The sequence below is a fragment of the Mirounga angustirostris genome, unplaced genomic scaffold, assembly GCF_029215605.1.
Source record: "Mirounga angustirostris isolate CCGP_5_RB_7025 unplaced genomic scaffold, mMirAng1.0.hap1 SCAF_9, whole genome shotgun sequence".
Classification (NCBI taxonomy): domain Eukaryota; kingdom Metazoa; phylum Chordata; class Mammalia; order Carnivora; family Phocidae; genus Mirounga; species Mirounga angustirostris.
The window spans coordinates 119,715,527-119,727,855 of NW_026991717.1; the positions used below are offsets into that span (position 1 = coordinate 119,715,527).

The following is a 12,329-nucleotide window of genomic DNA, read 5'->3' on the forward strand; positions in this document are numbered from 1 at the left end:
TTTCAGGTGCATAGTGAAAAAGTTTATTTAGGACAGATTTCAAAACCTGGAAGAGAAGACAAAGAAATGCACAAAAGCATCACAAAACTTACATAAGAGAAAAACACAAGAACTGAGCTATTTCAAGAGCCATAGCTCAGGAATCATCCGGGTATCAGAGCAACACAATCACACACACCACAGGGCGGTAGGAGAAGGTATTTTAAAAGAAAAACCACTCAGCAGGACAAAATGACTGAATGACAATTTGGTACAGAGCTCTTAGAAATCATAGGAAATGTTGACAGCATTTCTCAGGGGACACGTAACACAAGACGACTGCAATAAATGACTTGTTGGGCTATTTCTGTACTTTAAAGAAAAGACAGTGAGACGGTTTCCCTTCCAAATCCCTTTCTGTAACATCAGCGCCAATGCATGATAGAGAACAATAAGGAAAGAATGCCTTTGTGGTTGCCAATTGCTTAGATATTTGCCAAGAAAGCATAATCATCTTTCAATCAACTGATAGATCTCAGTGCATGGCAGCAAAGCAGGCCTTTCAGAAATACAAGCTAAATGGCATGAAGTAGTTTAGGAAATCTGCAAGCACCTCCCTCTATTCCAAGTATCCTTACCCAAAGTCTGGCTTTCTCATAATCCATCACTTTCATTACAAAGCAACTTTCTTCTGAGAATCTCAAAACGCTTCCCATCACTAAGGGAAAATGGGTATGCCAGAGTGATGGGTTACAGGATTGCTTTCTCTAGACTTTACTTGCTCTTGAACATGGCTAAATGGAAATAATTCAACTTGATTAAATAAAAACAACTTCACCTATGGGACAATAATCTCAGATATGGATGTCAGTAGAGTTTTTAATATGGAATTTCTTAGTAAAATGTACTAATTAGGACATGAGAGAAGGAATTAAGATAATGTTTTCCACACGATACTTGGCCTGAACCTAAAAATCAACAACAACAACAAGGAACGTTTTAGACAGAGAGATATCAAACCTGAGTGAAGAAGTGAGTTCAGGAAGAGAACTCCTAAAGCTGACTGTTAGCTAAGGGCTCTTCTGGAACCCTATATGCTAGAATATTCCAAACCTAAACTCTAGACTTGTTCATGACCCTATATCAGAACTTTTAGAAAATGCACTTTGTCCCCTGAAAGTCATTTCACATATATTATTTGACCCTTAGATAAGTACTTAAAAGGAGAGAAAACTATGGAATTTAATAAAGCCTGTATATCTAGATTTCTGGGCCACCTTCTCCTCAAGTCTCAGGGTAAAGAAGAGCCATGAAATTAACTCTGGTCCACATGCCTGGGGCCTAAAAGAAATCAAAGTTCATATAATGGTAATCAGATCATGGGTTCAAACCAGTGACCAGGACCACAAATAATTTCAAAGCCAGCATCTTACTTACTTTTGGACTTAGTTTTTGAGGGAATGACTATTTGTAAATGAACCCCATCACAAGGCTTTGGGCATCTGGGTTTTCTCAGCTTAATGACAAGAGATTCAAACAGCAGGGGCTTTGTGTGGCCTTCTGCTTCAGGCAGGGGTAATGCAACACTTCAGAGGGAGCAGTGATTTCTGAAATCTGGCCACACGATACTTAGCAAAGTTTCTTACACCCTTTGGTGTGAGTCCCAGATCCTACCCTCAGAATCTAGTAACTGGGTAGATGTCAAAGGAGTGCTCACAGGTACTGGATGGGTTAGACAGAGCAAAGGGGTGACAGTGACCATGACCAGGTACCCACTGAGCCAAAGCATTTTGGGGGGGGGTACCTCCCCTTTTCCCAGAAAGCGGCCACCAAGAACCAACTTCCAGGTGGTTCTTCTACTTCTGAGAACACTGAGGAGCTGCAAACTCACATTATAATTGCCTTTATAGCCTGTGAGAGACTATCGTTCCCATAGATGGAGGGCTTGCTCTATTTACTACTCAACTCATAATAATTTGCTGTCTTCATCAGTATCTCACTGACATATCCTCTTAATTCACTTGGTAAGGTTCACAAGAGTTCCAACTGATGACTGGACAGTCCTACACAAGTCACCCAGCTATCCCAATATGGGACTATAGGTCACAATCCCTCCCCAGTCCTACTTCCAACCGAAGCTGATTGCCTTATCCTCTCAATAAACACTGTTATTTAATTCTGATTAATCAGGTAAAGAGGCCTTAGATACCATGCTGCCAGTGCTAAACAATATGGTAAATAATCAAGACATCAGAGAGAAATGGGAGGGAGCCTAGTCCCTCTTTATCTCTCAGTTGTATGGGAATGAGGGCCCAGGGACAGGATTCCGTGTGCACGAAGACTGGGACTTTGGCCATAAAGATACTCACCACAGACAGGGTTGCACCCGGCTTGTGACTGGTTTTAGACACCCATTCCCTACTTACTTCCCAAAGAATCATGCATCATGGCTCCCTAAGCACAATCCAACACACAATGAATACAACGACTTGCTCTCTAAAGAGCATAAATCCCCGAAAGTGCTACCGCTCACAATAAAAGAAATGACCTTCCTTCAGACAGAAACTCACCTTCCAACTCTTTTCAACCACTGAGATTCTATAGGGATGGTGCTCTTCCCTTTTCCAGCAAATTCAGGTTTCCAGGAATTCTACACTTTTAGCCAGGTGGAAAGAGACTAAAAGAGGTTGATGTGGACCCTTTAGGCTCAGGAGAAATTCTAAATGGAAACTCTTAAAAGGGAGAACAAACTATTCCATTTACTGCTGTGTATATGACCATCCCACAAAGATGACAGAAGATGGTGAGTCCTACACCTCACAGGGAGGTCAGCCTAGAGGGGCACAGCTTGCGGCTTGAGGTCCTTCTGTGATTTTGGTAAAAATTAACTGATTTCATCCCTTTCTTGGCCCCAGTCAAAACCAACTGGGGCTGCAGGACCACAGCTGCACCCCCTCCCAGCCTCGTGCTAGCCTGACCACCCTTTTGCATGGCACTAGACTCTAAGCCCCAGAATACAGAGGTGAAATGCAGCCTCGGGTCAGGGGATTACACTTAGTAGAGGAGACCTACTCAAAAAGATTCCTGAAGTCGCTCCTTTTGGAAGAGACAGCAAAGGGGGTTGGGTTTCTCCAAGAAGCACAATGAGAACCAGCAAGGCTTCTGGCTTAAAGAAGAATTCCAACTAATGAAATACAGACCAAAGAACTAAACAAAATTGGGATATGAGCAAAATTCCGGACACATTTGACAGCTTATCTCTCTTCCCCTCATTTTATTGTTTTTTTTTTTTTCCTTACTATCAATTTTAAAAGGCAGTCCTCAAACTGCACAAACTATTTCATTCCTGCCCCTCTCTCACCCTCCACTAAAACAATACTCCTTTATGTAAATGGTAGGGTCACTCAACTCCATACCTTAGAATGACATACTTTGGGGTTAAAAGGCAGCTTTTTACAGAAAAATGGTCTTAAAAAATAAATAAAAAGACACAGACTTTAGGATTTGGGTTTCACCCAATTCTTTCAAAGAGGAACTGGGTAGGGCTCATCAAAAACATCTAAACTCAGGGGCGCCTGGGTGGCTCAGTCGTTGAGTGTCTGCCTTCGGCTCAGGTCATGATCCCAGGGTCCTGGGATCGGGGTCCCGCATCGGGCTCCTTGCTCCTCCCACTCCCACTCCCCCTGCTTGTGTTCCCTCTCTCGCTGTCTCTGTGTCAAATAAATAAAATCTTAAAAAAAAAAAAAATCTAAACTCAGATATTTTCTATAACTGGTTTTACAATAATATCTAATCCCACTGGTTAATATAAGACAGAGAACTCTCAGATTTAACACTTTCATATACATATAAGGGGCAATATGTACTTTTAAAAAGTCTGAGATTTCCTTTCTTAAATAATAAAAATCTTTTTAAAGTGCATGAATTATTAAAAAAGAAGAAGAAGAAGAAGAATGGCCTTATTTCAAGTTGTTACCTACTTCCATTATCAAAATATTCATTGTCTGAGGATCGAGTTTTAACTCCAGAGGCCTGAGGCCCTGTTGTAAAGCAACAGATTGAAGTCCTTCCAGTGCAGCCTCATGGTTCCCCACCCTCCACCGTGCCAGTCAGAGATGAGAAGAGTGCAGCTCTGGCCTGAGGGAAGGGGAAATACAGCATGAGTTTTTGAAAGCTATAGATCTAGAAACATTTTTTTTTTTTTTTTTAATGAGGGAGGACCACCTCCCAAGTAACTCATGCTGAAGGACACAAATCTGCTAAAAAACCATGGGCCCTGTGACACAGGAGAGCTGATGTCTGTGCAGGGAACACATTTTAATTGGACACTTGTCAAAAGGAACAGAATGGGAGAATCATCTTTGTTTTAATTAGCAATTTATAATTTTAAAACCTATATGGTGGGTATACCTAAGGGTGTTTACTATCTACTTCTTTTAGGTTCTCTGTTTGCTGGACATTTTTCATGATAAAATGTTAGAAAAAATTAACACTTTAAATAGTCTTCCTTTCTAAAAGCCCCAACACAGTGCCTAAGCTAAACAAACTGAAGAACTTTAAGAAGCCAGCCGCTCTGTGTAGAGAATTTCAATCTCTCTCCCACTACAAAGCACTCTCTTCCGACTGTTGGTTAGTATTTATTTGTGCTCTGGAGAACAGGGTGAGACAGATGATTTTGATTTCATTGTTTGGTTCTATACACTTGGATAGGGAGAGATTAAGGAAGGGACTACCTCTGAGGATTTGCTGGGCTGTGAACTTCTCACTAATTACGTGTGCTTCCACAAGTAATATCTGGTCCCTCAAGTGTGATGATTTCAGAAATTTAATAGGAGAAGAGGGAATGAATCAGATATTGACAATATCTTCTTTTAGCCATTTTGTGCTAATGGGACAAAGACACGCCAGTGCAGGATGAAATGTAACCACGTCCAGGACTTCAAAAGTGCCCAGACAGTAAGAGGCACACAGAGGTGACGGGAATAGGCCCCTTTGACTTCCCCAATGCACCAGAATCAGGATGCCAAAGAAAATAAGTACAGAGCATCTCATGGCAAAAATAAACAAAGAGTGTTGTCCCAGGGAGCTTGCTAGGGCCTGACAGCTCCCTTTTAAGAGAAAGTCAGAAGTTAATAATAAACAGGAACAATAAACAAGGCTTGAGCTGACTAGAGAACAGCTCAGTAGAAAATTATCTTATAAGGATTATCCTCACTTAGCTAAGGCGTGATTCAACTTCGGTGCCAAAAGAGTGCTCACTCAGCTTATCTGATGATGACATCATGCACAGTGAGTTTGCTTGTCGCAGTCCAGACAGACAGTCACCAGAATAATTTCTAATTTCTTACAAGGTAGATGCATTTTGGCCAGTGTAATCCTCTACAAAATGCACTGAAATATAGAATAATGGAGGTAAGATGCGGCTCAGTCCACAGCATCCTATCCTACTTGGGGCTCTGCTCCCAGGGGAACAGAAAATGCAGGCTGTCTGGCCCTTTGCTCTGGGACAGCGATGGTACAGAACTACCGTGAGGGGCCCTGGTCTTCGAGTTCCTGCCCCTGTAGTGGGGAGAAGCTTGGCGTGAGACACCTGGACAAGGAAGGAATGAGCCAAAGGAACCGTCATGAAGATGACTCCTCAGAGTAGGACTCTGAAATCCTGGGATCATATCATATCCCTGATCGGGAAGTCAGTCCCTCCGTACTCCATCCTGGGTGACTGGGCCGGGTCCCTCACAGCCTAGAATTCGCCACAAAGAGTGCTGGGGTAAGATGGCATCATCCGTCTCAGAAGGGCAGATTCCTCCCCAAAGCATCCCAGGACTGACCCATGAAGGGAACATTGTCACTTCCCAACTTTTCCTAAAATCGTCATCATCTGACTCCGCAGGAGAGGTGGTCTTAATGGCTCAGAGCAGACAGAAGCCTTCTAAGAAACAGATGGAAGCTGTTTCAAGGGCAAAATGAAATGTGCTACAAAAATAAATAAAGTAATAAATAAATCGAATTATTCCTCAAAATTCTAAGGCAGTAACAGACTCAACACAGGGAATAAGAAACAAGGAGGCACAGACAACCACAGAGGTCCCTGCTCTGCCCGAGGCCCTGGCCTGCTTCTCTGGCGACCACCGATTACAGCCCCCCATCCCTGGCACTCCGGGCCTCAGGGCTAATACAGTGGGAAAGGCAGTCAGGGGGAAATGCCGGCTTTGGCCTGCTAAAGAACAGCTCCAATCAGCAGCCACAGTGAAGCTTCATTTCCTTTTCTAAGAAACTTTGAACTCCAAAAGCTTTAAGCTCTCAATGCAAGAAATCTAAATCCAGAAACTGGAAATCTGATTGGTTCTGAAGCCAAATTTCTACATAACACTCCTACCCTAAAGACAGAAAAGAGTGGTGGGGAATCGGGAGTGTTGTATTTTTTTAAGCTTCTCGCTCAGATTATACCTTCTTCTTTGATTATACAAAAGAAGTACTGCAGTAACACTTGACTGTCAACGATATGCTGAGATCAATCCAGTACCTACTTCCCACCCTTTCCACTGCACCCACCAGCACCCTGGCTACGGGCTACGACCTCCTGAAGCAGGAAATGATGGAGGCGCTTATCCCCCCAGACGGTAGACTACGTGATCACCACTTTAGACAGCATGGACGTTCTTGCTGTAAGGGCCCAGACACAGATGTGGGGAAAGGCAAGAGGAGGGCAACAGGCAGAGTCGAACAATCGGGACTACTGCCACCCCTCCAAAGGCAGTGAGGGCTCCCGGCCTGCACTACAGACCACGAAGAACCAGCAGGCGGGAAGATGGCAGTGGTGAGAGGCTGGACAGAGCTTTCTCCATCCAAGAGGCTGGCTCCTTCACAGACAACGCGCTTTTCCTCCTCCAGCACTTTCAAAAGGTGAAGAGTGGGTACCGCTGAACACATCTGCAATAAAGGCTCGGCGAGAGGAGAGAGCAGCAACTGCAATAATCCCTTAGACCCAAACAGACCTAATTTTACAATTTAACACCCAACCTTCCTCTAGGCTTTTGCCTGACGGGCTCCTTCAGAGGGACTTTGGCTGGAGTCTGACGCGAGAGGAGTGTGAGTCAGGGACCACAGACAGGGGCACTACACCACCACCTGCGGAAGCCAAGGAGGGGGAAAAGCTACGTGGGGTCAACAGTCAGGCATGCCAGGCAGGACGTGAGCATCAGGAGCCTCACGCTCAACTTTTAGCTCTTGCCTATCCAGAACAAGAGACGCCAGCCAGCAGCCTGCCCCAGCCAGCGAGCGCGCGCCCGCCTTCTGTCCCCGCGGGCCTTCAGCTAGTGTAGTAGATGTGGAAGTAGAGAGTCTTGTTGCGGAGCAGGGAGTAGGAGTTGTCAAACTTGAGCAGGTAGATGCCCTCACCGGGGTAGTCGTGGCTGCCAGCCTGCACGTCTCGGTGGCTGTCCCGCCGGTACACAGGCATGACCTCCCCATAACGACCTCGCAGGGAGCTCCGGGAGCCTCTCTCTACGTCACCAACTGGGACAGGGTCTGTGTGAGCAAAATGGCACGCTGTTTGGATAGGACTTCAGAGAAAGAATAAGTCCGACCTCAGGGTAAAAGAATGGACCAGGTGACCTAGGGGCTTTTAGCCAAGGAGACGCTCTTGCCCTCCTACAGGAGCTTGGAAACGTCTGCTGGCCTTTTGACCATCACAGCAACTAGTGGGTGATATTGGCATTTGGTGCCCAAGTGTCCAGGAGCACTTAACATCAGGATAGTACCTGCCCAGCAAAGAAGCATTCCACCCCAAAGGCCGGTAAAGTCTCCACTGAGAAACAGTGACTTAGCCTTAGTTACACTTACCTAGTTCCAGAAGTGTCTGGACATTTCCAAGGGGGAGAAAAGATCGTTATTTTATTATTTATTTTAGATTTGTTTTTAAATTTATTTATTTGAAAGAGAGAGAGAGAAAGCAGAAGGAGAGAGAGCACACAAAGGGGGGGGGGGCAGAAGCAGACTCCCTGCTGAGCAGGAAGCCTGATGTGGGGCTCAATCCCAGGACCCCAGGGCAGACACTTAACCAGTAGATTGAGCCACCCAGGCACCCCTACTTTATTTTTTAAAGATTTTATTTATTTATTTATTTCAGAGAGAGAGGGAGAGAGTGTGAGCAGTGGGGAGGAGCAGAGGGGGAGGGAGAGGGAGGGAAAAAATCCCAAGCAGACTCCCCGCTGACTATGGACCCTGAGATCATCACCTGAGCTGAAATCAAGAGTCTGACACTTAACCAATTAAGCCACCCAGGCACCCTAAGAAAAGATATTTAAAAGGGAAGATTCTGACATCTTTTCATTCAGCAGGAAAAAGAAATAGCTAACAGAGGTAGGAAATACAAACACGCTATACAGAGTGACCTAGAACTTCTACTTGGCCACCTGCAGAATAGCAAATTAAGACATGAGGTTCTCCTCCTGCCTAAATACCTGAAGATTTCCCTGCAGACTTGCTCTTCCACAAAGAAGCAAGGGCCTGATTTTAAGATTATATAGAAAAATCAAGATGCTTGGAACTTAATTAGGACCTACTCTTAATATTACAAAACAAAACAAAAACAAAAAAAAGCCTCAGGGTCATCCTGAGTAGGCACTACAAATAACTGGAATGGAGCATAGAAACAACTTTTAAAACTACTCTGGGCATGTGCTGTGCTCTGGGCATATTTTGCAATATATACAAATATTAAATCATTATATTGTACACGTCAAACTAATATGTTATATGTCAACTATATCTCAATAAAATTTTTTTTAATTAAAAAAAACTGGGAGTACCTCAGTGGCTCAGTCAGTTGAGTGTCTGCCTTCAGCTCAGGTCATAATCTCTGGGTCCTGGGATCAAACCTTGTGTCGGGGCTCCCTGTTCAACAGGGAGCCTGCTTCTCCTTCTCCCTCTGCCCCTCCCCCAGCTCATGCTCTCTCTCTAATAAATAAATAAACTCTTAAAAAAAAAAGAGCTTTAAAAAGAAAACAGCTCTGGGCGCCTGGGTGGCTCAGTGGGTTAAGCGTCTGCCTTCAGCTCAGGTCATGATCCCGGGGTCCTGGGATCGAGCCCCGCATCGGGCTCCCTGCTCAGCGGGAGGCCTGCTTCTCCCTCTCCCACTCCCCCTGCTTGTGTTCCCCTCTCTCGCTCTCTCTCTGTCAAGTAAATAAATAAAATCTTTAAAAAAAAAAAAAGAAAAAGAAAACAGCTCTGGGCATGAAGAAAGAAGTAAACAGTAGTCGGCCAACTGTGACAGTTTGAAGGGGAGCACAGTTAACAAAGTGTAATCATCCGGTATGGTTCCAGACTAAAAATGGTAAATATCCCCAAACTATGAGGGAAATACAAAATAATCTCAGGTTTATACATGATCTATATACTGCAGCACTGACCCACCCCTTTCCCTGCCCGCCCCATCCCTGTCCCCAAGGAGATGCTGGGGAAATAGCTAGGTACTGATTAAAAAGCAAAAGAAGCTTTCCACCAAGGCACCAATACCATCCCCACCATAATGTTCTTTGAGGGTCTAACTTTGGCCTGCTTCACTCAATTTAGCTTACAATGCTGAAAGGGATCCCTCACTTGCATTCTAAGGAAGAGAAGGACTGGTATAACACAGGAAGTGGTCACTAGAAATTGGGTTGAGCCAGAAAAAGCAATTTGCAAATTATGCTAAAATTAAATTTACCTTCAATCTCTTCCTCCTCTTCCTCGTCTTCATCCTCATCCTCACTGGAATCACTGACCTGCACAGTTATGTCAGTGCTGGTTACAGGGGTCCAGTCAAAATAAACTCCAAAGCCAATGTCATAGTCGTCAGTCGCAAATTCCCAGCAAACACGCTTCCCCTCTGGATGGGTAGGTACCCGGATGGTCACCACCTCACCCCGCTTCACCACCAGACGGCTGTTCTTCTCTTTGCCCAGCTTGCTTTTGAATTCCTTCATCTTGGCAAAGGTCCAGATGCACGGAGGAGCCATCAGAGGCGGGGACACTGAAAGGACAGGCAGCTCACTACTGAGAAACCAAGAGGAAATGCAAAGACACCTGGCATTTGGTTTAGGGAGGGTGTCACAGTCAAAGACCTTCCTTCGACTTCCTGGCTTCTTTGATTGCCTTTCACAAGTTACCTTCTCACTTTCCTTCCATCAGTTGGCCTGCCTTTTTTTTTTTTTTTTTTTTTTAAGATTTTATTTATTTGAGAGAGAAAGAGAGAGCACACAAGCCAGGGGGCGCAGGGCAGAGGCAGAGGGAGAAGCAGGCTGCCCACTGAGCAGGGAGCCTGACACAGGGCTCCATCCCAGGACCCTGGGATCATGACCTGAGCCAAAGGCAGACGCGCAACCAACTGAGCCACCCAGGCGCCCCCTGCCTGCCGTTCTTTAAGCACCCATTGGGAACAAAGAAATCACCTTCCATACCCCCAGAGGTCTCACCTTTCCTATGATCCCCCAGGAGATCTGCAGATTCCAAATCAGCTGAAAGGATATCTATAGCTCCTGTGTGCTCAGACTGGATCATAACGATGTCCCCAGACCTTTGTGGAACGTGGTGCTTGGCCATCTGCACAACGGAACTCTGATTAGAGTACTTACTAGAGGCACAGATTCCAATCCGCCTCCTTCCAGAAGGCGCCGGCCACCCCTGCCCTATTGCCTCCACCCTCCCAGCTCGAAGCCTGCCGGCCACGTGCCCTCCTCCCTTTTGCCACTCTCCCACTCCAGACCCTTCAGAAAATCTTTGTCCGTGAACACCCTCCATGCTCGCTACTGACTTCTGCACCAACAGCGTTTCTGCCGCGCCTTGATCTGGCCTCAGGCGGCACAGCACCTTCCGGTGGCCCCTCTCGTGGCAGCACTTTGTCTCCAGGGTTTAGCCTGACTCCCCTTCTGCCACACAGCCTCCTGCTACAATTCCCACTCACAGGGTACCTCCTGAGCCCTGTCCACCGAGTCACCAGAGCACTGAAGACAGAGGCTCTGTCTTATATTCTCCCTGTCTCTGGCTCTTCCGTGGCACACCCGGGCTGTCCCATGCCACCGGCTGTCACATCCACTAACAGTGTTCTGTATATAATCGCCATTTCACCTGTGTCGATGTATTTAACAGTATATTTGCTGCCAGACATCTAACCTGCATGGAGAATACAAGCATCACTTGAAACTCAAAGCCTTCGCTAGCCCGTAGCGGGAGGCTTCGATCTCTCTCTTGTGCATTTCACGTCAGGCCACTCGGATCAGTGTTCCTGTTTCTTGCTTTTATGCCATAATTTCCTGCTCCTTCTCCAAGCAGTCGGCAGGCAACTCATGACATGTATACCCACTGCCCACATGGGACAGCACACCAGTGAGATTTACGAGAAAGAAAGAAAGAAATTTTGAATTACTCCCAGGCTATATTCTCATAATATCTCTTTCTGGAGAGTAAGTCCTTTACCTGCATTGCTTAATGAGGTAAATGAGACTTTGGCTAGCCCACTTAAGGGAGTCTTTCCTTTTCCAGAAGGCTAAACAAAGGATTTAGTTTGCAACATATTAGCAGCGCAGCATTAGTAAAGTCACTGATAGGTCTTCCCTTCAGGTTCCTCATCTGTAAAATGGGAACATAATGGTACCTGCCTCACAGGTGTGCTCTCAGGAGTAAATGAAGTATTGTGGATAAAAATGCTTTGTCAACTACAAAGCAATATGCAAATGTAATTATAATGTTTGACAGTCTTTATTGGCACTAATACCATTTGTTATTATAATAGATGTGTTAATAATGATACAAGCAACCCATCCTCCATGGCAGGGAGGCTGCTATCTATCTATACCACTTCTAAGGAAACTTGATCGTTAATGCTGAACAGATATACCACAAGAAAACTGAAGCTAAAACACAATCCCATGGATCAAGGCCCCTGACATCCAGAGGATTTTAGACAACACGTGAGCATTCATTCCAACATTTCATTTTTTGGAAGAGTTGCCAGTTCAGTGATGGGCCCTGAGGGTGATACATACAAAGGACCATTCTCCAAATAATTAAAACTTAGATGCCCCAGTGCTTTCTAGTTCCAAGCCATCCATATGCATCTAAACTCTGGTACTACCAACTGCTCCTCCCGAAGAGACGGAAGAGACGGCGCCAATGTCCTCCCTACCTTGTTGAGGACCTGGACCTGGTCTGCAGGCAGCAATTCCTGTTCCACCAAGGCCTGCGCCTCCAACGCACCAGCTGGCTTCTGCAGATCTTCTGGGGCATCCTCGCTCACCGGAGATACCGTCTGTGGCCTCTCAGAGGAAGAGAGCATGTCAATTCAAGGACTCTTAAAAGGCACAGTCGTCTTA

General features: G+C 45.4%; 1 protein-coding gene across 1 annotated transcript in view; it reads right to left on the reverse strand.

Annotated features, from left to right (window-relative positions):
• TMED8 (transmembrane p24 trafficking protein family member 8) overlaps positions 1-12,329 on the reverse strand; it is a 43,515-nt gene continuing 31,186 nt past the window's right edge. The window contains exons 3-6 of the mRNA XM_045901314.3: positions 12,143-12,272; positions 10,434-10,560; positions 9,686-9,991; positions 1-7,506 (exon numbers count right to left, since the gene is read on the reverse strand). Coding sequence (XP_045757270.1) covers positions 7,289-7,506; positions 9,686-9,991; positions 10,434-10,560; positions 12,143-12,272 — 781 coding nt within the window. The 3' untranslated portion in view covers positions 1-7,288. The remainder of the gene's footprint in view (positions 7,507-9,685; positions 9,992-10,433; positions 10,561-12,142; positions 12,273-12,329) is intronic.